General features: G+C 39.8%; 1 protein-coding gene across 1 annotated transcript in view; it reads left to right on the top strand.

Moving 5' to 3' along the window:
* The window catches only part of LOC133157488 (voltage-dependent calcium channel subunit alpha-2/delta-1), a 56,900-nt gene that overhangs the window by 25,366 nt on the left and 8,971 nt on the right, over positions 1-22,563 (top strand). The window contains exons 7-31 of the mRNA XM_061284056.1: positions 3,522-3,653; positions 4,727-4,796; positions 5,572-5,622; positions 5,789-5,888; positions 9,321-9,479; positions 10,048-10,152; positions 10,523-10,601; positions 10,673-10,722; positions 10,815-10,904; positions 11,174-11,248; positions 11,340-11,420; positions 11,680-11,754; positions 13,434-13,505; positions 13,583-13,654; positions 13,735-13,796; positions 13,869-13,945; positions 16,827-16,887; positions 17,002-17,093; positions 17,982-18,063; positions 19,122-19,184; positions 20,247-20,350; positions 20,806-20,901; positions 21,412-21,479; positions 21,562-21,600; positions 21,671-21,742. Of these exons, the coding sequence (XP_061140040.1) occupies positions 3,522-3,653; positions 4,727-4,796; positions 5,572-5,622; positions 5,789-5,888; positions 9,321-9,479; positions 10,048-10,152; positions 10,523-10,601; positions 10,673-10,722; positions 10,815-10,904; positions 11,174-11,248; positions 11,340-11,420; positions 11,680-11,754; positions 13,434-13,505; positions 13,583-13,654; positions 13,735-13,796; positions 13,869-13,945; positions 16,827-16,887; positions 17,002-17,093; positions 17,982-18,063; positions 19,122-19,184; positions 20,247-20,350; positions 20,806-20,901; positions 21,412-21,479; positions 21,562-21,600; positions 21,671-21,742 (2,027 nt within the window). The remainder of the gene's footprint in view (positions 1-3,521; positions 3,654-4,726; positions 4,797-5,571; positions 5,623-5,788; positions 5,889-9,320; positions 9,480-10,047; positions 10,153-10,522; positions 10,602-10,672; positions 10,723-10,814; positions 10,905-11,173; positions 11,249-11,339; positions 11,421-11,679; positions 11,755-13,433; positions 13,506-13,582; positions 13,655-13,734; positions 13,797-13,868; positions 13,946-16,826; positions 16,888-17,001; positions 17,094-17,981; positions 18,064-19,121; positions 19,185-20,246; positions 20,351-20,805; positions 20,902-21,411; positions 21,480-21,561; positions 21,601-21,670; positions 21,743-22,563) is intronic.

Here is a 22,563-nt window from a genome sequence, read left to right as displayed (position 1 = left end):
TCATGAATTAGTATTCTGTTAATTGCGAAGTGTCAGCATTCGCACGAAGGAAGGGGACTGTGGAACGGATTAATGTCCTGCTGTGGATGCATCTGGCCCCGAGGTTAGACCCCTCACCTCTTTTGTTGTGCGTTTTGGAATTTGTGTGTTAGCGCGGACTTGAACCTGTCTTGACCTTGTAGTTTTTTTTTTCATTTCTGTGTGAAATTCCTAGTTCTATTCCGGGCCGGGTGCCATAATACTTCACACTCAAAGATACCATGCATTGCTTGCGAGTAATGAATATCAGAGCTGCTGGAATCTATCCAGGACTGAGGGATATGCTCCTACCTTAATAGGAACAAAAGTCTGTTTACACGGTCAAATCATGAGCTTTTTTTTTGTGTGGACACCAAAAGAACTCAAGGACACTACATAACATTAATTCAGTGGATATTCTGATCAAGGGGAACTGAATGATACGAGAATGCATGAGATTTCCTGTATAACATTTTTGTAGTGCACCACGTGGATTGTGGTTGAAGAACCTCAACAGCACTGTACATGAATAAAAAATGAAAACATAACATTGAAAATAACAATGTAAATGCACTAAAACGATAACAAGATAAAGAAAACAAACATTATATGATCCAGGGCATGGATTTTTGTTTCAAACTGCAGCTTTGTACCCTCTTGTGAGAATATTGACTTGTTTAGAGCTGTTGAACTGCTAACCAATGTAATATTTAGCCTCAGCCAAAGTTTTAGCAACCCCACCAGCCGCCTAGCTTTGTGCAAACTTTGTTTTTCTTTCTGTCCGAGGAGAATGAGAAGCTCTTCCTCTTCTCAGCACGAAGCAAATTTCCCTCTGCTACCCACAAATACACGTGAAACATGCGAGCTGATATCGCTTCTGGTTTGAAGCGAGCTTAAGGCAAAGCTTCAACCTTGCCAGCTGCCTGAGATGAAAAAAAAGCTTCTCAACCGTTGCGGCAATTTTCTCACATAGTTTAAAATCACTGTTCAATTTAAATCCCAATGAGAAGTTGAAGGATACCTTGTAACTGTTGTAATACTTTTTAGCAATTGGCAAATTTTACACGTCTACATCGTAGGACCCACTTTCACGACATGAATCGTAAACACGATTTTATGAATCAGAGAAATGCATTGATATGAATGTAGAAGATATTCTGAATGTACTATATGCAGTGTGTCTTTCCATCTGTGTAAAACTCATTTTGCTCGGAGATTCTGCCTCAATCTTACACGTAGCAATGCTACAGGTGTGGCGTTTGGCACTTGTGATGAAAACAAATTGTAGACACACATTAGTCTGCATGCAGCCTGGCTGCCGGCCTCGCATATTTTTGTTTCTTTTTTTTTTGCACCAAACAGTCACCTTCACCACAGAATGTATTTTTGCGAGCGCTCTGAAGGGAAAAGAAGACATTTGTACGCTGTTGAGGCTTCAATTTGATCTCCACCCCATAAACGTTCCAGGAATAGGCTTTTCTCGGCCAGGGGGGTGAAATTGGATTTTCTGGTTAAAGTGGGAGGTGGGCTCCACAGAGAGATTTGGCAGACACGGTCATAGTTTTTAACCACGTTCAGTCAGTTAGTCATCCAATTCATGTTATTATAGTCACCTATGGTTTGAATTAATACCTGGCTCCAATGCAAATTATAATGAGTACGTGTTATCCTGATTATATGCCAAGTTTTTTTATTCTATTGGCCCATTGTTACTTTTAGCCTCACGCAATTTGAAATGATCTCATTATGCACTGCTGGCTGTAGTGATATTTTATCTCACCCCATTTAAAATTCCCGATTTAATGAGGTAAATGCATAATGTGCACACTCCCATGCACACGCAGACGCACACACACACACACGCACACACACACACACACACACACACACGTATGTTTCAATTTAAAAAAAAATGCAATTGCCACTCTTGGCAAAGCGAGGCTTCATTAACTTTTGTTTCGCGAGGCGTGCATGCAATTGTCGCCACATCAATGAGCCACGTCACAATCAATACAATAAATACCCATCAATTTCACTCACGTACACTTTCAAATTTAAATTTAAAACCGAGATGAAAAAAAAACATTATACTCTATGGAGATTGTTGTCTGTGCCAAAATTAAGAATAAAAAGCCATACACATACAGTATAACAAGTGATGACCTTAATGACATTTGTCAGTACGTCACATCATCATTACAAAAAGGCCATTAACAAATGACATTGAATTAGTAAAAAAAATGGGATTAAATATTTAACATATCACTTTTGTTTCATTAATTGGCAATCTAATTTATTATATCATATTTGAATTCATTGATATTGCATTATTCATTTATTTTCCTCAGTATTGGTTTAATTTTGGCAGCAACAAAAAACACAGAAAATGTTTTCTTGTCATGTTTTCCATCCATGCATCACAACAACATCAAGAAATTAATCACAGAAATGGAATATTATTTTGAAAATGACCAATATGCATTATTACCTATTATAGTTTTAAAGACACAGATTTTGATACAACTCTTGTCTGAGATTTTGTGAGGAAGTGTCGGTTATAACAATCCAATGTTTAACGGAATCCCTACTGTCAGGCAAATGAGGCACATGTGCAAATATCATATCCTCAGTGGCAGTAAGGAGACTAAAAATGAAGAAGAATGGAAGGGGGGGGGTGTAGTGAGCGGCTGATCCATTTTGGGGGCGCCCAGTGTTGCGGCCCCCTTCATCCATCATTGTGAGTGTTACGTGGCTCTGGGCTGTCCAAGTGCTGTGTCACTGCATCCATAATGCCTGTTGCCTCCCACAACACACACTATCAATCAGCCGCTATCACACACACATACATGCACATGCATACACACACAGGTTATAAGTTATTTCAAGGTGGGAAATGAACAAGTTCATTTTTGAGTGGGAACATAAACGTGTTCATCAAAAATACACACGAGTTCTTGCTCACTTCATAGAACCTTATAAATTATAACAATGTGTATTTTTACTGAGATTTTTACAATGACATACCCAAGAGCTCAATTGTTCTTCAATTGCACCACAAATATAAAAAATATATAGTTCTATACATTGTTTTTGACCAAAGCGAAAACATTGAGAAAACAGTAAAGGACTTGAATGATGTAGGAGTCAAATACCTTTAATCTCCATTTAAAAGGTTTTATATTCATACGGAAAATGGAAAGGACACTTCTGGCGCTAGAAAGCAGGCCAGCCACCGTTTTGCCAAATTACTCAGAAATAAGTTATTTTACAACTTTACGTTTCTACATGATATCCATCTGTAAGGAATTGTCTTTCGCAATCCTGTGAAGGTTTCCATCAAGTTCTGTCCCTGGAGGCAGTCTTGGATCTTCTCTGTCCAATTATTTACGACATCTGTTTGAGTTATTGTCCTTACTGACACGTTCGTTCGTTTCAAGTCATGGAAGTACCCTGGTGTCTGTTGACAAACAAAGTGTCCATCACAATCTCTCCTTTGATTTTAGCAACCATTGTCCTGAACGAGCTGAACTGGACCGAGGCACTGGAGGACGTGTTTAAGAAAAACAGAGAGGATGATCCCACACTTCTTTGGCAGGTGTTTGGAAGCGCTACCGGTCTGGCCCGATACTACCCAGGTAGGCGAAAAAAGTAGACAGAGGTCTTTAAATTAAGAGCAATGTGGTAGGTATTGAGGATTGTTAGGCTCGCATCTACGAGAAGAGAGGGCTGCACTGCTGTTGGAGTCGACTTCAGTCTTAGCCAATCAAATTGGCTCCTTACATTCAATTTAGGATGACTTTGGCAAAGTTGGTAGAGCAGGTGAGTGAGGTCAGTGACCAAAGGGTCAGCGGTTCTAATCCTACTATCATGCGTTGAACAGATAGCTGTGCTGCCCAGTGAGATGACTTAAAAAATATTATCCAGTGATTCAGAAGATCTGATGCCCGCTGTTGACATACGTATTTGGTAATGAAATATGTGCTTAGACCAGCTGTCAACCCTGCACAGATACTCATCTTGGTCTAAGCAAGCATAAGATTTAGATCGCACCTCCTGGTACCAAATTTTCCTTTCCAACATGGTGGAGACCATTGTACCAAATACAACTCAGCAGAAAAGCTTTCAGGATTGTAGCCATATGCCTGAACCACTTGATCTGTCTCCGTTCCACTCAGACGGGAAACGGATCTAATCGGATTTTCTCTCCCTACACCAAATTCTGACATTTTGAGTGTTTGTTTTTATATTAAGATGACCTTGACCGTCCAGTCACCATGTCTACAATATGCTCCTATTACTGCTCACAAAGGCTCAACGGAGAATCTCTTCTAAAACACAGTGCAATATGAAACAATCATGCATGCTTAAGATTCATAGTGTTTTCTATTCATGACATCGTCTGTGCGGCCTCACGAGAGTGGTTGATGTGCAATATTCTGGAATGATCACTGGCTTTGACTACTTTATTACCCTGTGTTTTTAAATACTACTTAGCATGCATGAAGAGCGGGTTCACTCTCTCATGCGTGCTCATTTTCCATGCTTCCCCACACTAATACCAAACTGGTGATTGGCAAAGCAATTAAATGAAGTCTGCACGTCCTGTCATGATTTATATTCTGGATTCTACAAATTAATGATATGCGAGAGTTTTTGGAACCATACAGTATGTGACAGATGTAATCTAGACACTTTTCATGTTCTGCAGCATCTCCATGGATGGATGCTCGCAAGACACCCAGTAAAATTGACCTGTATGATGTACGCAGGAGACCGTGGTAAGAGAACCCACGACATCATTGCTTGCTGCTTGGCCAGGCACAAAATGGCTCGTTGATTGACTGTGAAGGTGACAACTTTGGTTTCAAACTAGGGTTAGGATTTTAAAGTCGGGTTTCAAACTAGCCTTAGGTTTCAAACTAGGGTTTTGAAGTAAGATTTCTAACTAAGGTTAGGATTACAAGCTAGGGTTTGTACTCGAGTTAAGTCACATTAAGGTTTGGGGTTCAAAGTAGGGGTTCAAATAAGGGTTAGTGTTTCAAATCAGGCTTAAGGTTTCAAACTGGAGTTTCAAACTAGAGTTAGGGTTTCAAAGTAGGGTTTTAAACTGGGGTTGGTGTTTCAAATCAGGATTCCAAATTAGGGTTATGGTTTCAAATTCGGGTTTCAAACTAGAGATGGGGTTTCAAAATACCATTTCAAATATGGGTTTAAAATTAGTTAAGGTTTCAAAGTAGGGTTTCAAACCAGGGCTATTATTTGAAATTAGGGTTTCGAATTAAGTTTAGGATTTCAATGTTCTGTGTCTGTCCGATTGATTCCAGCATTCACACAACAACAAAGACAAAGTTCAGTGGAATTGGAAAAAAGTAATGTGCCATTTGTTGTGTTTAAAAAAACATTACCCAATATGTTGGTAGCTGGAGCGCTTATTCATTCCACTGAGGGAAAGATGATTGGTGATACATGTGATTTGCGCTACGGGATGCTAGGAAGTGAATTAATCTCGTAAATCAAGTTACCACTGTGCTGACTGGTTAAGTGTGTGTGCAGGTACATCCAAGGAGCCGCCTCACCCAAAGACATGCTCATCCTGGTGGACGCGTGAGTTACGCTAACGTCATTGATCTGTCTGTCCCCTTATGATTCACCCTGATCATATTTCATTTCTCGACTTCTCCGTGCCCTCTAGGCTACCCTCTTGCCTTCCATCGCTCTTATCTGACAAACACAAGTGCAGCAGATTGATGTTGTCTTGTGGCTTTTGCAGGAGCGGCAGCGTTTCCGGCCTGACACTCAAACTGATCCGGACGTCCGTTAGCGAGATGCTGGAGACGCTGTCGGACGACGACTACGTCAACGTGGTTTATGTGAGTTCTGATTCAGACGCTTTGAATTTACGGGGACAATGTTTTGTCATTTACTTTATTTTTTTGCCAATTTTGGCGATATTGAATGGAGAAAAAGTTGCTGTTTGTACAAGATGAAATGCTGATATTTTTCGGAAGGGTCTTTTCTTAAAGGTTCTTAAGGGTTAAGCGTACGCGCAAGCAAAGCCACTCCTCCCCACTATTGGTTTGTCACACACACGCACACACGCAAGTGGTTGCCAGAGATGGATGAGTTGTAATGAAGTATAGATTTTTGCCACGTCTGGCCACCTTCAAGCAGGCCTTTAATGAAATGCCTGCTGCTCTATTTGGTGTACTGGGTGAAACTTGGCACTCTTTTCACCGCCCCTTCTTTTTATTTACTGCATGCACAAAAGTATTGTGACATCTAGCCAACTTTCCCTGCCACCTTTGCGTTCTACTAAATTAATTAAACCTCAATTTGGAGCAATTTATTTGTCATCTCAAATACGTCTCCCCATTTTTCTCTTTGCATCAATGACCAATATACATATGTATGTGCACATGTACAGTTCTGCCCCTTTCCCTTTTTCATGTTTTGCCATTCTATCCCTTCACTTATTTTGTCATCGAGCAATCACTCCCAAGACTCGCTGTACTTTCATTTCTCGAAACCTTCCAGACTTGCGATTAAGCGGCCAAAGAACCAATCAGGAGGCTGAGTGGTTTGTCGATAGTGGTGGGCTGCCATAGATGAGGTGCTTGTTGTGATGAAGCGTGCAGATTGGAACTTTGTACTCCCACTGGGAAGCTTTGCTGTTCTGAAAACAATGTGTTGTGCTTCTTAGTGGACGTTCAGTCTAAGAAGACCTTTACCGTCCATTTTGCTGTCCTTTGTGTTTCTAAGAATTGAGCAGACAAAGTTTCATCTGAGTACTCTAGCAGATGTCTGGGTTTATTTAGTAAGGAAAATATTCATGTTAAATCAGTAGTTCTTTCACTTCTGACGTCAAGTAAACAATACTGAGCTCTCCAAGTCACCAGTTTGTCTGGAAGTTACCGTCTCAGTACGTCTGTGTTTTCATTCGCGGGGTTGCTCGAAAACCTCTAACACTGGTGTGTGCCACCTGGAGGTGTCAGGACTTGACATGGCGTCATTAATTTCGAATGGTAGCAATTAATTATCTCACATTAACAGCAGCCAAGGGACCAAGTTGGCATTTGGTCAATGAAGACACTCGCGCACACACATATGCACGTATGCACTCCCACGACAGCTGTTGTTGGTCAGCGGAACGCCTGTTGGCTACTCCTTCCTATTCTTCACTTGTGGTCGGTCATTTTTTTTTTCGTTTTCACACGTTTTTTTTTCGCTCCCACTTTTGATGCCGTCTGTTCACATGAAACCCGATTTCCTAAATTCTTTCAGATCCAGTCAAAGTAGTTAAATACATTATATAGCCCCGGAAGATTGATATGTACCATCCACCCATTAGTGACACACATTATCAAAAAAAAAAATACAGCTGTTTAATAAAAAGGTACCTGGATCCATTTGGGAAACATTGTCAGTCTCAATTCAACTCAACTTTATTTACACAGTTTATAGAGTGCATCTGTAACAAAGCACTGAAGACAAAACATAAAATAATAATCATCAAATCATAAATAACCTAACAACACCTCCTATCAAAATATACCATAGCTACCTTCAGATAGGCACTTAGTGCAGACGAGCAACAATGAAGACTCACTTAACCAGTGTCTGGATGTTGGGCTCGTAGATACGTACATATTCTTCAAATCCGACAAATTGTCTTCATCAGTTTAGTTTTATTTAATTTTTGAGTCCAACACACTGCCATTGAGTCTTTTAAAACTGTCTGTCTTCAGTTCCATGTTTGACAAACCACTGATGAGGTCTTTGACGATTGCCCCTCCCTGCACCCCTGACTGCATAGTCACCATCTGTGTAAACATGACATATCTCATAACATAATCTCATTTATTTCGGCACACTATGACACCCTCCCAATTGACCCATATTCACTACCCACACACCCTTTCCTCCTCCTCCTTTTAATAGATTGCGGCAACATGGGCCATTATGCCTAACTCTGTTTTGTTTGTGTTCATCTATTTGCTGTCTTTTTGATTTGGTGTGTGTGCCTGTGTGTCTTTTGTCAGACAATGTGATCATGGCCTTTCAGTCCAATAGAGATGTGTTTGTATTTGTCAAAGGAGATGCTGCTTCAAGGCTTCCCGTTGGACAAGCGCACGCACAAACTCGCGCGTACACCCACATGGGCGAACACACACACAGACACAAAACATTATACATACGTATCTCTGAGACATCAGTTGGGAATGTTATGAAAAGAAATAAAGGAATGAAGCCATCATGTTTAACAGATAAAAGACTTGTTTTGTCATAACGAAGTTTATTACTTTGTCTTTCTCCAAGATAAGATTGTAATATTATGATATTAGGTCTTTCATTGCCAGCCATTTTTTAAAATAGAGAGTCTCTTGAAAGCCAAACAATTTTACAGCATTCCGATTGATTTTCAAGAATCTCTGAATATTAATTGCGTTTTGTGACATAGAAACTATTAAATTGTATGTTTTAGTATTTCGCTGGTAGAACTGGCCATAATGAGACATTTGCGCCTTTCTGCGCTGTTGTGGGATGGGAGTAGACTTTTCACGGTCAACCCTCGTGGCATCCCTCATTTGCATTAAATTAAGGGAAGGCCGGCCACCTAGCACAAAGTAAATTTTGCCTGACATAATGGACACAAAAAACACCCTGGTGGGTAAGGCAGAAACGACTTGCGATAATGCCCTGCATTGTCAAGTGCATCAGGGCAAGGCTGCTTTGTGCGCTTGGGATGAGCACAACACGACCCCAAACATGCTTGGACATATATATGCACACGAAAAAACCCCATCATATGACAACCCAATGCACATTATTTGGCTCACTTCCAATCCAGGGCTGTTCCCTGAGGTACCGCACTTACCAATGACTGGCGTCGATGTTCTTGAGCTGTATGGAAATGAGGCTTCGTCAATTTTTTATTCACCAACAATCAAAACAAAATCGAGACAATGTTGCTGCATAACCATTATTCTATAATGTAGCTGGGATCTTGTTGCCATGGGTACCAAGTCGTGGTGCTCCAAGGATGTGAAGCAATTAGCGGGGCTTGATAAATGTGTCTGTTTTTCCACTGGCTCCTGCAACCAAAGCCAGGTGGGAGCGGAATGTGTGTTCGTGCATGTGTGTGTTTCACGCTGTATTTCATTTACACATATGTTGCACATGTGAAAATGTATTCTAAATTGCACCGAGCCAAACTGGCACATAAGACCCAGTGTTTTCTCTGATTACGGCAGCGTGTCTTTCGGGTCTGCGTCATTTATTAATTCCAGGATTTTGTTTCACAGTTCAACACCATGGTGAAGAAGACGGCATGCTTTGACCATCTGGTTCAAGCCAACGTGAGGAACAAGAAACTGCTCAAGGATGCCGTGCAAAACATCACCGCCAAGGGCATCACCAACTACACTAAGGGATTCGAATTTGCATTTGAGCAACTCGCTACGGTAATGTTAAACCGCCTTTCAATATTTCATTTTTAGTCATTTGAATAGCTTTTCAATTTAGCATTATAAGCTTTCTTTTTCTTCAGGGACTAAATAAAATAAATTCACCAATGGAAAATATTGGTATTTATTGCTTTGGTATTTATTGCATAAACACTTGTTTCATTTTATTTCAGTGTATTTAATCATAGACAACTTCATCTTTTTTTTTTTTTTTTTACTCTGAGTTGCAATTAAACTTTTTTAGATGCAGTTCTTGCATTAATTTTGATGTGGGTCTTGCTTTTTATTAATTTTTTATTCATTTTTCAAATGCAAATGACGCTATATTATTACATAGGCATGAAACAGGTGGTAAATGACAGCTGTAGTATTGTCCTGATATTTGCTGCCATCTGCTGGATGCTTTTCTACTAGCACAGTTTATGTCGCATCATGTGGTTTCAGCATGACATTTGACTAACTTATGATATATGATATAACTTCATAATATAGAAATTAAAACAAAAAAAAAATAACACAACGTAGTCCAAAGTCCAAAAAGCTTCCTGTTTTTGTGTATGAACAGACAAATATAAGCAGAGCAAACTGTAATAAGATCATCATGCTGTTTACTGATGGAGGAGAAGAGCGAGCGCGGACCATACTGGAGAGATACAACGCGGACAAAAAAGTTGGTCACACACATGACAACATATATTTTCTTGTAGTCATAAAGTGTTTGCATTTATGGGTCATTCCAGAATTGAAGAAAATGTCCATTGAAACAGCAAACTATAAAATATCCCATAAGCATAATCTACCGTTGATGGCTGTGCTGAATGATTCAAATCATATGTTGATTTATTATTTGTTATCTAACACAACAAAAATGGCCTACAGAGCAGTTCGCTTGATGTCATTTACTGTTGAATTATTTAGCTTTTCCCTTCCTCAAGATGAATAGCAAGATTGTGCGCATGATGAGATCCATCTTTAGAGCATAGTTTCTACTATTTCAAACAAGTTGATAAGTAAATTGCACATCATAATGTTTTCTGTAGGTGAGGATCTTCACCTTCTCCGTGGGACAGCACAACTATGATAAAGGACCCATTCAGTGGATGGCCTGTTCCAACAAAGGTGCAGCGCTGTGCACATTCAAAATGTCTCCACTATGCCATTTTCCTTCTGATGTTCTTAATTTACTCCAGGTTACTTCTATGAGATCCCCTCCATTGGAGCCATAAGAATTAACACACAGGTCATTTTAGTTCATACTTGAGACATCATCCTAACCTACATGCAGACATGAGTCATTTTTTTTTTAAAATATTTTTTCTTCCCCCACTTTAGGAATACTTGGATGTCCTGGGCAGACCCATGGTTCTGGCGGACAAGCAGGCCAAACAAGTGCAGTGGACCAATGTGTACCTCGATGCACTGGTGTGACATTACTATTGTGCTCTAATGTCTAAATGCACATGATTAAACACAATCATGGCAGTGGTGGGAATCTTGAAACTGTAGTCATATTGCTCAACAGGAAGTATAAAACAGTGCAGAGAACTATCATTATTTCCATTCAATTTAATTATCACATGTCTGCAGATAGAGCAAGGTGGTTGTTTAATTTGAAACATGATGCGTGGGCAGGCTCAAGAAGTAAATTTAGGGTAATATACGGCAATATGTTGTATTTGTGCCTCACTCAGGAACTCGGTCTGGTTATTACCGGGACTCTTCCCGTCTTCAATAAGACCAAAAGCAAAGACGACAGGAACGGCGAGGTGTGGTGAAGTTGACACATGATCACAGATGTGCAGGAGTCAACAGTAGAGGCCAGCTGATGTTTTTCCTCTTTTTTTTTCTATATTTCAGCATCAAAATCAGCTCATTCTCGGCGTAATGGGCATCGACGTGTCACTGAATGACATCAAGAAGCTTACGCCACGTTTCACAGTGAGTTGAAGTGTATTTTTTTGAGGTTGCATGAAAGCCAGTGTAGGGAAGAGTCATCAGAAATGGGAGTAAGTCACATACGTGCAAACGGCAAGCAAGTTTCAAGTTTCAGCGGAATATAACCAAGAAAGTTGAGTTGCCACCAAATTTCAAGTCAAGTCATATGACTTGATTCATATCTGTGATATATTTCTGGGATTTATTCATGGTAACTTACTGACTTACTTAAATTTCCTACATGCTATGTTTGCTTCATCAGATTGGTCCAAATGGATACTATTTTGCCATCGATCCAAACGGATATGTCTTGTTGCATCCCAATCTTCAGCCCAAGGTAGGTGTCACCAAAATACACTGTGGACTTATGGTAAGCTTCGGATAAATATTTGACGTTGGTCTGAACTATTACCTAACATTAATGTTTTGCAGCATTGTACTCTTGAGGTTAGCTTTGCAGTTCTATCCTAACTTTTTAGACAGACATTTGAATTCATAAGGGTATAAAGTTTTATGGGCTTTTAGCTGACATTACATGCTAAGTATAGTATTACTACCAGAATCCCTATGAACTTATTTTTTACGCCACTCTTGTATTTTGACAACCCCGCCAACCATACATATTTGAAAGCGATTTTACGAAACACTTTATCATGATTTTCCCAGAAAAGGATCCATAACAGGAATCTAAGGCTATATAATAAGTTTGCTGTCACTTTTCATGAGGTGAGATCTTGCAGCGTTTTGCACTTAGTCATTCGGTTTAGTAGCCATAGATGAGTATGCGTACAGTATTTTATAGGTGTTTTTTTTTTCTAGCATACCCTTGTTAGCATTAGATTCATAGTTGATGTTACTCCCAATGTGACTTTTTAGGATGGTGTTTTTATTATTAGACAATTAGGAAAATCGGCCCCTCTAATGCGTAAAATATATTTTCTGTTTCCAACATATTCGCTCTTCTCTGTCTTTGAATTTCTTTCATTAGTTTGTTTTATATCTCTCCCTGCATTACAAGTTTGATGTCTTATTCTGTCTCAAGCATCGTTGCTCGCCCTTGATCATTTATTCTTTTTTTTTTTCCCCTTCTCTCATTTTCATGCTGAGGTCCATCGTCTTTCATTGCACTTTTTTTCTTTTACTTACCGACAAACGTAAGGAACTCATTCAATTTCAATGTGTCATTGAATATTTCACACACGTCTTAACTGTGCATTTAATGTGATGTAAGTGAACTGTTTGATATTTTTTTTAGGATATTAATATCCCTTCAACCCATTGGCACTGTCTCATCTGGCACATATACAGGCACTAGAATAGCACCGTCATTCTGCTCACATTTCATTTTATACCACCATAAAAGCACACAGATGTGTTTTTTGTTTTAAACACAGCTCATTACAGGCTGTCCCAAAAGTCACTATAACCTTCCTTTGTTCTATTTTGTTGAAGGTGTCATTCAAATATTAGGCTATCAACATTTCGCATCTTAGGCTTTGCAGTTTTTGTAAGTCGGTCATTCCCTTGCTCAGACGCCGACCAATTGACATTGCAAATTGTCACCCGGTAAATCAAATTTGCTTTGATCACCACTGATGAAAACACCAAACATCCAGGGAATGTCATTCTAGAGCGCTGCGGTGATTTTGCAACTTTGATGTCTTCACATAATTTCAAATGACACCTGAAACTAAATAAAAAAATAATGAATTGTATCCTGGCTTTTGGGATAAGGCCACAACGTTACTTGGAATGAACTATGACTGAAATGATTTTCTACACCGGTACTTGTATTTAGATTTAAACTCCAGGTCAAAGTGCCTAATTTGAAATCTGCACTGTTCGGTATCGGATATTCTATTTCCATCTACATTTTAATTGACACTCATCCTTTGTCCAAATAATGCTGGACTTAACTGCACACATATGGATTGTATTCATTGTGTCAGGCATTAAATTCAGTTTCACAATAGAAATCCCACCTCCATGGTCTTTTTTAAAAATTCTTTCTTGTAGAATCCTAAATTTCAGGAGCCTGTTACCCTCGACTTCCTGGACGCCGAGCTGGAGAATGACATTAAAGTGGAGGTATCTTGGTGGAGTCGCACCGTGATGTGGTTCTTTGGGTTGGGTTAAGTAAGTAAGGTGTACCTGTCACCCCACAGATCAGGAGAATGATGATCGATGGCGAGACGGGTGAGCGCACAATACAGACCCTTGTGAAAAGTCAGGATGAGGTCAGAGATTTGGATTTGAAATAACTAACAAACAAAATTCAATTTTACGCAGCTAAATTACATTTTGTATCATCTTCCAGAGATACATTGATAGAGGAATAAGAACATACACTTGGGCACCAGTCAATGGAACCGATTACAGGTGAGTCATTTGAGCGAACCCCCCACTTCAACGATAAACAAACAATGATTGCCGTTTGTCTTTCCTGTGCAGCCTGGCTCTGGTTCTGCCAAAATACAGCGAGCACTTCATACAAGCCAAACTGGGAGATGACATCAAGCAAGCAATGTGTGAGTGCAACACCAACCAACCTTTTATTGGCCCATCACTATCAACTCAACAATATCAATATCAACAATTCATTAGGTCACCACAGTTTTTTCCCCAGGTGGAATCACAGGCCGCTCCTTTTTGCGCCGCATCCCTGCCATGATTTTTGTTTTGTATTGTAACCCGCTGGTTAGCAGCCGCGCACTCCCGGGCGTAGTCAAACACATGAACTCATTGTCGGTGACCCAGCCCGAGTGCCGAAGTTCTTTTGATCCTCCCTAAATGTTTTTGCCTTCCTCCTTTTCTTCTGGCTTCTATCACTTTTGCCTTCCTGCGTTCATATTAATAGTCATTTTAATAACCTTAGAATATTTGTCAGCAGCTTTTCAAGGAACCCAATTATTTAGTTGGTGATTCTTTTTCTACTATAAATAAGTTTTATGATACTTAAGTAAAGTGGGCATACATTTAGTTTTGACTACCACTTTTAGTATTAAAGTGTCCACACACAAAAAAACTGCTGTTTTGTATATTCATTCTTTCTACATAAAATAAGTAGTATGATAAGCATTTTTTTATAAAAAGTACTTACTTTTGACTTCAACATTAAGTTTTGAATTCTTTCCGTACGATTTACTATTTAATTCTCCTCTACCGCTCTGTGTGTTTTCTCTGCTGGACATTTACAGCATCTTCTTGGGGCAAGTACTCATTCTTCTGTCCTTTCTTTTTTTATAAACGCTATGTTCCTTCCGCTTCTTGCATGCTTTTATCCTCCGCACATTAGCGTGATTATTAAATTTAGCCTTCTGTGGACGATTATTTAGGATACAGCTTATGGATGCCTCGTAGGGTATGATTAGTGGCAAAAAAACAGCGAGTTCAGCATAAAAAAACATCTGCCTCTAGTGCATTTTCATCACTTTGATGTGTCTCTACAAAGCCGTTTGGCTAATGGTGCAGTTATCCCAGTAGATGAGATTTTGACAGAGTGCTTTGGCCCTTGTGTCACTCCCTTGCCGCCGTAAAGAGCCTATTGACGTTTACGGGGCTGTTAAAAGATCTGCCGTGCTGCTCAGGCATCGACTCTAAAATTTGGTGTCCAGCAATCTTAAAAGAGACATTTTGCGTTTTATTCTCGACAATTTAAAACTTTTGCCAATTGTTTTAATAACACTGAGGTCTGTGACAAAATACCCCAAGGATCTAAAGATCTATATGTGCATGTGGCACATTGACACTGGTCCTTTATATTCTACTGCTGGGCCAATAGAGATTCTCGCTTTTGTTACTATGACAACCAGGGTCGTACCTGTTGGACTGCGAAGACAATAATGGTTGTGTTGGCCATCTGGAATTTTGGGAACATTTGATTTTCATGATAGGTGTATTTCCAGCTGTCCTATTCCCCTCTTTCCATCAACAAAAAGGTTTTGGGGCTTGACAGCCATCGCCCCGTCATCTTTCAGCTATCATAGCATAATGATGGCGGCCGAATTTTGGTCCCAGGATATTGCTGATTGCAACAATAGCTGGAATGTTGTGCCCCTAATTGTTTAGGTATTTAATTTTGACAATTATCCGTACTCTAAATGTATCACCAAATTAAACATAAATGACAGAACTTTACTCATCAATACATACATACTATTTATTCTTCTGATTGAAAAATCCATCATTTTATCATGAATATTTTCTTTAACTTTTGTTTTCAAGGTCTGCAGTGGGGAGACAGCGCTCTCTATTGGCCAGTCTCCACTGATTGGCAGGCACTCCACTATTTTGTATACAAGCGATTCAAAAATCAATTTGCATTATATGTCCTTTAAGTTTCACACCTGAGCTGGACCACCATAACATCTCATGAGGAAAAAATGCCCCCCCAAGTAGAACTACATAAACATGCGCTCCTATACCCAGGGGTGCTATATACGGTGCGGTGGAGCCAGCCAATAAATCTGCCTGTCAAATTTTTATGCGAAGGATGTCGTTTCATCCCATGGCACATTTCCATGACAATGTTCAAAGTGGGACATTCAGTGATGGCTTTTGCAGACAGCGCCACCACGCCAGCACGCTAAAAATTCAATCGTGAAGGACGCCTGTCTTGTCATTTATGAGATTTTGAATGCTCGTCAGCAACTTGGGGGATTTTTTTTAATGTTTACAACTATGTTGTTTCGGTGCATGCCCTGATATTCTAGTTTGATAGAATGGTTTTAACTACTTTCTTGCTTTCTGACTTTACTCCTCTTCTCCCTCTTCTTCATGGGGGTCACAGGGCAAATAGGCAAGTATTTTGCTTCATTCTCTTTATCCAACACCTCATATCTGTCCAATATGTCGTGTCCGTGCGGGGGCGTGTTCAATCCGTCCATTACACGGACTGTCCCCTTCATACGATTTTAGTTTACTATGCAGTAATATTTTTAATACTAACATTTTAATATTGTTAATCATTCACGTGTATAAACTGTCATTAGGTCCTCGGTCTGAACTTCCTGCTTGTGCTGAGTCACTTCAGATAATACCTACATTTACTTTCCAGTGTATGCTATGATCTTAAGCCAAATGGTTCTGATGACTGTGTACCACATTCCTGTTTTCAGTTCCATCATTGTAACATTCCTACCCCTAAAAGCCAAAAAAAAAGCGAGAAATCTTAACGTGTTAAAAGAAATAAGTGAAGTTAATATTCATTGCTGGTTTCTGACTACAAATGCATGTGTGTGTGCGTGTGTACGTATACACATTATTTATTTATTTTACTTTCTCTGCGGACAAGAATCTAATGGCACATCAAAGTTTTTTCGAGGAACCAAAAGTAATGTAAAGTAGTACTAGTCCAGTGGTGTAGATTAAGATCTGTATGTGTGTGTGTGTGTGTGTGTGTTTCCAAAGTGATGGAAACCATCCAGTTGGAGAACTTTGACAACTATGGTCACACCTTCATTGCTCCACGGTGAGTGGGTTAAACCCCGCCCCCTGCCCACTTTCCCCGACTCTGAACATAAAGTTGCGCATGCCGGATCAAACGTGGTGCAGAGAGTGAAACTGACGGTTGCTGTTTCTTCAGGGAATACTGCAAAGAGCTGACGTTGTCACTCAACAACACCCAGTTTCTCCTCGATTTCAACCAGTACATTGATAGGAACACTCCAGATGCATGTGAGTCATGCATCTCCCTCAGTGTTTTGGTTCTCCTCACAAATACTCCCACTGACGGTGTTTCGGCCTCAATGTACAATACGTGCAGTCATTTAAATGTGAGTGTGTGTTTGAGTGTGCATGTGTCACAGTCTATTTCCATTTTTAAGGATGTACAATCTTCCCCCTTGTGCTGACTGTCTGAAGGACAGAGCAGCTCATTTGATGAGTCAGGTCGGCGCAGGGTGACATCAGGCCCGATCGACTGAGCTTCCTAGAAGCCCCTTGTTGTCATTCTCCTTGGTGATTCATCGGGTTTGATTGGTCGTCATCTAATGGATCTCATCGGACGGGATAGCTTACTGCCATTATCCCCCTGCTAATGGAAACAGCTATCCCAGATCCATTTGGAGCCAAGGTCACACTCGGCTGCTGACTTTGAAAAGTTTGGTGTCCAAACCAGGAGTGTCCAAAGTCTGACAGGGGGCCAGCTGAGGTGTTCACTGTATATTTTAGAAAATGAATCAAGGCCAACATCATAATGTGATGAGAAAAAATCACATTGCTGAAAAACAACACAATCAAAAATAAAACTGACAAACCTTGAACGCTACAAGATATAATTTTTGATCTTCACGTGGGATTCTGTACACTGCCTTGAATTTAAATTGTCCCATGATCACTCAAAGTACCTATATCTTAAATCACATCTTTTTTATGGACCCCAGTAGAAGGAGTTTGGACATCCCTGTTCCAAATTATTAAAGAGTAAGAAATACTATAACCATTTAATTTCAATGACTGCTTGTTTTTCTTCCATTCATGTTGCCATCACAAGTTTGTTTGCAAGCCTTGCACTTGAAGCTGTGACATGCATGATATGTGGACTGCATCTGTCTCCAATCACAGGCAATGTATCCCTTGTGAGTCGACTCATCCTGGATGCAGGCCTGACAGCTGAGCTGGTTGACTTGTGGAAAGATCAGAAAGTGTGAGTAGAACTCATCCAAACGTCGACACTGCAGCTATGCTTCATTGTGTTTTGGTAGCTGCATGCGTACTGTTTTTGTAACAAAATGCTGAAACTTGGTCCAAGAGTCAGTATGAGTGTTGTGTACCTGGCTTAACTGAAACACAAACAAGGCTTATTGCTACCAGACACAAGTAGCGCTGCCAGGAATCCTTTCAAAACATGTGTAAAAACGTTCCACACTCCATACTATGTAACCACTCAAGGAAAATAAATTAGGAGTGTGTGCACAAATTTAAATACTATATCTGGTTCCAATTGGGACTGCTTTCTATCAAGTTGAGACTCCTTAGACCTTTGCATGATGAGGTTCATACTCCACAAGCATGGCAGGCATGCTGCCTTGAAACCAATTCAGTGTAGCCTGCTATTGAGGAGATACGGAACATAAACAAATGTAATTTCACTCATATCAGTTTCTGGCCCAAAAAGTGGCGAGAATTAATTTTGTGTTTGAAAAGAAACATATGACTTTGATGCTTTTTTAAAATATTTTTTGTTTTTTGTCACACTTCAAATTATGAAACCAGGCAACCAAGACCGAGTGAGAGCTTTTGTAGGGGAATCATTTATTTACAGATGTAAAGCTAAGAAAGCGATAGTGATACATATGCACTTCGTACCATACAGATATAAAGTCAGATTGAGTGGTTGGTTTATAAATTTGAATATAAACATCTATAGTTAAAATGTGCTGGAGGGGTGAAAATATTTTTTCCTTTTCTTCTCTGCAATAGCGGCTTGGCATTACGCATACAAATAAAGAGTCAAGGAAAATACAGTAAAACATTTTGGAAGGCAAGGGAGATGAGTTGATTCCAGTTTCCGTTGGGTTCTGGATTCTGTTTTGACATTTGGACCACATTTTTGGTAGCGAATTCCAATGGTCCCCTCTACATTGACAAGTGACTCTGGTTGTGAAATTCAAGAGTGTCTTTTTTCCCAGCTGGGACTCACAGATGCAGTATTTGTCAGCATGATCCACTTTGAAGCTTGACTGTGTTTTTCCATCCTCTCAGGAATGGGACAGTGGCCAGGTTTGTAGCCACAGATGGAGGAATCACAAGAGTCTTCCCGAGAAGGTACCCCTCCCCGCTCGTCGTTGATGTTGTTCTTCTGCGACGCGGCCAACCTAGCCTGCGAGCTACGAGCTGTGCAAATGTGTGCTGTGAAAATTGAAAGGGGCTGTGATACTTTGTTAGAGCTCTTTCTGGCTGCTCCATTGACTCTTGAAGATGAAGGATTAGGCTCTTGCAGCACATGGATCACTCCATGTGTGCGTGTAGGAACCACATGCATTTTATTTTCCTCTATTTCTTCATCTCTGCTATGCATGGGTGGTCTAATTTTTCCACAAGTGAGTTTAACATTAGTCATAATCACTTCCGACTCATTTCCATATGCAAAATATAGACAGTGATGCATCTTCAAGTCATTTCTTTTGACACATATGCATATCAAGCATTGATATTTTTTGGTAATATGCTCAAAAGGAATATTTCAGCTCTTTTGATTTATAAACTGAAAAAGTATTATGTTTAGGGAGTATTCATAATAATCTATAACAGCATTAGGATTCGGGTCCAAGTTTGGTTTTTCTAAATTAAAGAAAAATTGCTTGTCCTTTGAAGGTTGTTTAAAATAACTTGTACTATGCTCGTACTTTGAAATAATTCAAAGCGCAACGACGATTTGAGACTCAACTATATTATAATAGAGACCCTGCTGTTCATAATGTCTTCCACCTTGTCTAACGGCCGAGTTCCAACTAAAAAAAAAAGAAAAACAGGTTGCAGTCAACGCTGGCACTTAATCTTCAGGCTGCCGCTAGAAAGAAAGAAAGACAAAAAGTCAGTAGATGCCTACTAGAACACCTGAAATTTGTTTGGGGTTAACCAGAGATGCTTTAAATAATGGCAAGTGTGTTCTGACTCCTATTTAGCATAAATTTGGATGTTATTGAACACAGGAATATTCCAATTCCCATAGTGCCGCAATGTACGTAAATCCTTAAATAGTCAAATGAAACACGATTATGCCAGCAGAAGACTTTTAAAACAGATCAATAATGTGTATTAATGTCCTTAACAGAAGCATTAATGACAAGTTTTAACAATTCATATTTCTACAATTTTTGTTTTTAGCACTGGAGAAGAATGGATGGAGAACCCAGAGCCGTACGAGTCAAGCTTCTACAAGAGAGCCCTGGACAACGACATATACATTTTCACCGCTCCGACTTTTAACAGTAAGAATCTTGTGTGGCTGTACTTTGGTACTTGAGCGTTTCTTCAGTGTGGTCTGGCGTCGAGCATTAGCGGCCTTCAGCTCAAACCCTCTAGGCGAAGATTACACTCGTACGCCGATGACATCATGACTTTTATCCTTGGTCCCTTACAGTATGTCTGTCGGCACTCATTCTCTGTCTCACTCTTGGACTGTGAGGTTCCTCTCGAGTTTATCTTTGCTAATCTCTCTGGCAGACTTCAGGGGAGGCAAACAATGTGTGTAAAGCAGTTGGGGTAACAGTTGACTGGATTAACACATGGGGGGTTCGTGAGCTCCACCAGGCTTAATGTGAATTACAAGCGTTCCTCATCATGGATCACAATTATTCCCATTTGAAGTGTGGTTATCAAACGCTCGCTTCTGCCAAATGTGCAATGATTGCATCCAATGTTCCCTCGTCTGCCCTTCACTCAGTTGCAGCAGAAGGCAGAGAGAGCGTATCCGAATCTGGTATCCTCGTCAGCAAAGCCGTAGATCTCACCATCAATGAAGTCACGCTTAAACCAGCAGGTCAGTCGTGTTTAATCCCACATGGATTGCTGCTTGTGACAAAGACTTCAAGCGAAACCCGGTTCAGTTGCCAAAATCAATATTTATTGTAAAAAGCCTTTCAAGTACATTCAAAAAATATATATACTAGTAATTTCGGGAATGACTAAAAGGCACAGGTTTGCTGTATATCCCAATCACTGTATTATGGCTTTATCACACATGTTACACTAATCAGATTTTCCATTCATCAATTGACCTACCAAGCATGTTTTTGGAATGTAGGAAGAAGCCAGAGCACACCCACGCAAGCAAATGGAATATGCAAACTCCACTCAGCCAAGATTCAAACCTATAGAACCTCCAAATATGATGCAGACGTACCAATTGCTAGTCCACGTTCTGCTCCGAATTGAATTTTGAGAATCAACAAACGTGCATCCACCAAATTGAGTCATTTGAAAATGTAAAAGAAAAACAAAACAAATCACAACATTGTTGATGTATCTTTGCTGCTGGTCTGATTTATAGTGGTGGGAGTGAAACTCGATGTCACTTACTGGATGAACAGTTTCATGAATGCTACACTTAAAGAGAATGTAAGTGATGCTATGTATTTATTATGATTCATTTTCACACATTTAGGCGTTAGCACCTAATTCACTTTATTCATTCTTTCAGTGCAAAGATGAGATCTGTGGCTGTATGAGGAATGACAAGGTAAAACAATGCATGTTTAAAAAATCACACCGCATGTGACTTGAATCTAAACTATTTTGCCCCTTTGCAGCATGTCGATTGCGTGATCCTAGATGATGGTGGTTTTCTGCTCATGTCCAATCAGGATGATTACATCAGTTTGGTGAGTTTCTTCATATTAAAGACACATGTCAATGTAGTTTAATGGCTAAAAAAATATGTATCAACTAAGATGATACATACAGTGTGAAGGTAGCAAAGCACACTGGAGTTTTATGAAAAAATATCCCAGGATGAATCATTTAGCAATATCTTTCAGAAAGATAACATCAGAAACTTTATAAGTCAACTATTGCGTCTCGTGGGACTGCATCAGTCTCCTACCAAGGTCAGGCAAAGGACTCATGTCTAAGTTACAAAGAGGCTTACTTGCTTGCTCTGAGCTCCTTTCAAAGCTCCTCGAGGATGTAAGTTCATCCATGCCCCTACTAAAGGACAACATCAGACGCAGGAGGATGCTCAAAGTTCAGGTTCTGTCAGTTGGGGATGCTTTATTGAAGTGAGTCTCTTGTGGGTGTGAGCCTCTCACAGTGAGATGCTGACTACAGACTGCTGCAGGTCCCTATGGTCCAATGTTAGTACTATATGTAGTGGTCTGAGGAATGCTTCTTGTCACTCATGATAGGACATTCTCTATGTTCCTGATTTTAAAGGGGACATATTGTGCTGTTTTAGCCACTTCAGGAAGTGGCTGAAACATGTTAAGCAGGTAAACAGACTCATCACTGTCTTACGACAAGAAAGTATTTTTAAATTGTATCAAAAGTGCCTTAATAAAGTGCTTATGTCAAAATACACTGAATATCATCATTGTAATCTGTTGTTATTTTCAGATGGATCATGAGATTGAGTCTGTGGCTTTTCATTTTCATGGTCTGTGGTTTAAAGAAAAAAACATCTGCTCTTGACCACGCATAGAAATCA

The sequence above is a fragment of the Syngnathus typhle genome, linkage group LG7 (genome assembly GCF_033458585.1).
Source record: "Syngnathus typhle isolate RoL2023-S1 ecotype Sweden linkage group LG7, RoL_Styp_1.0, whole genome shotgun sequence".
Lineage (NCBI taxonomy): Eukaryota > Metazoa > Chordata > Actinopteri > Syngnathiformes > Syngnathidae > Syngnathus > Syngnathus typhle.
This window is presented reverse-complemented; position numbering and strand designations above follow the sequence as displayed.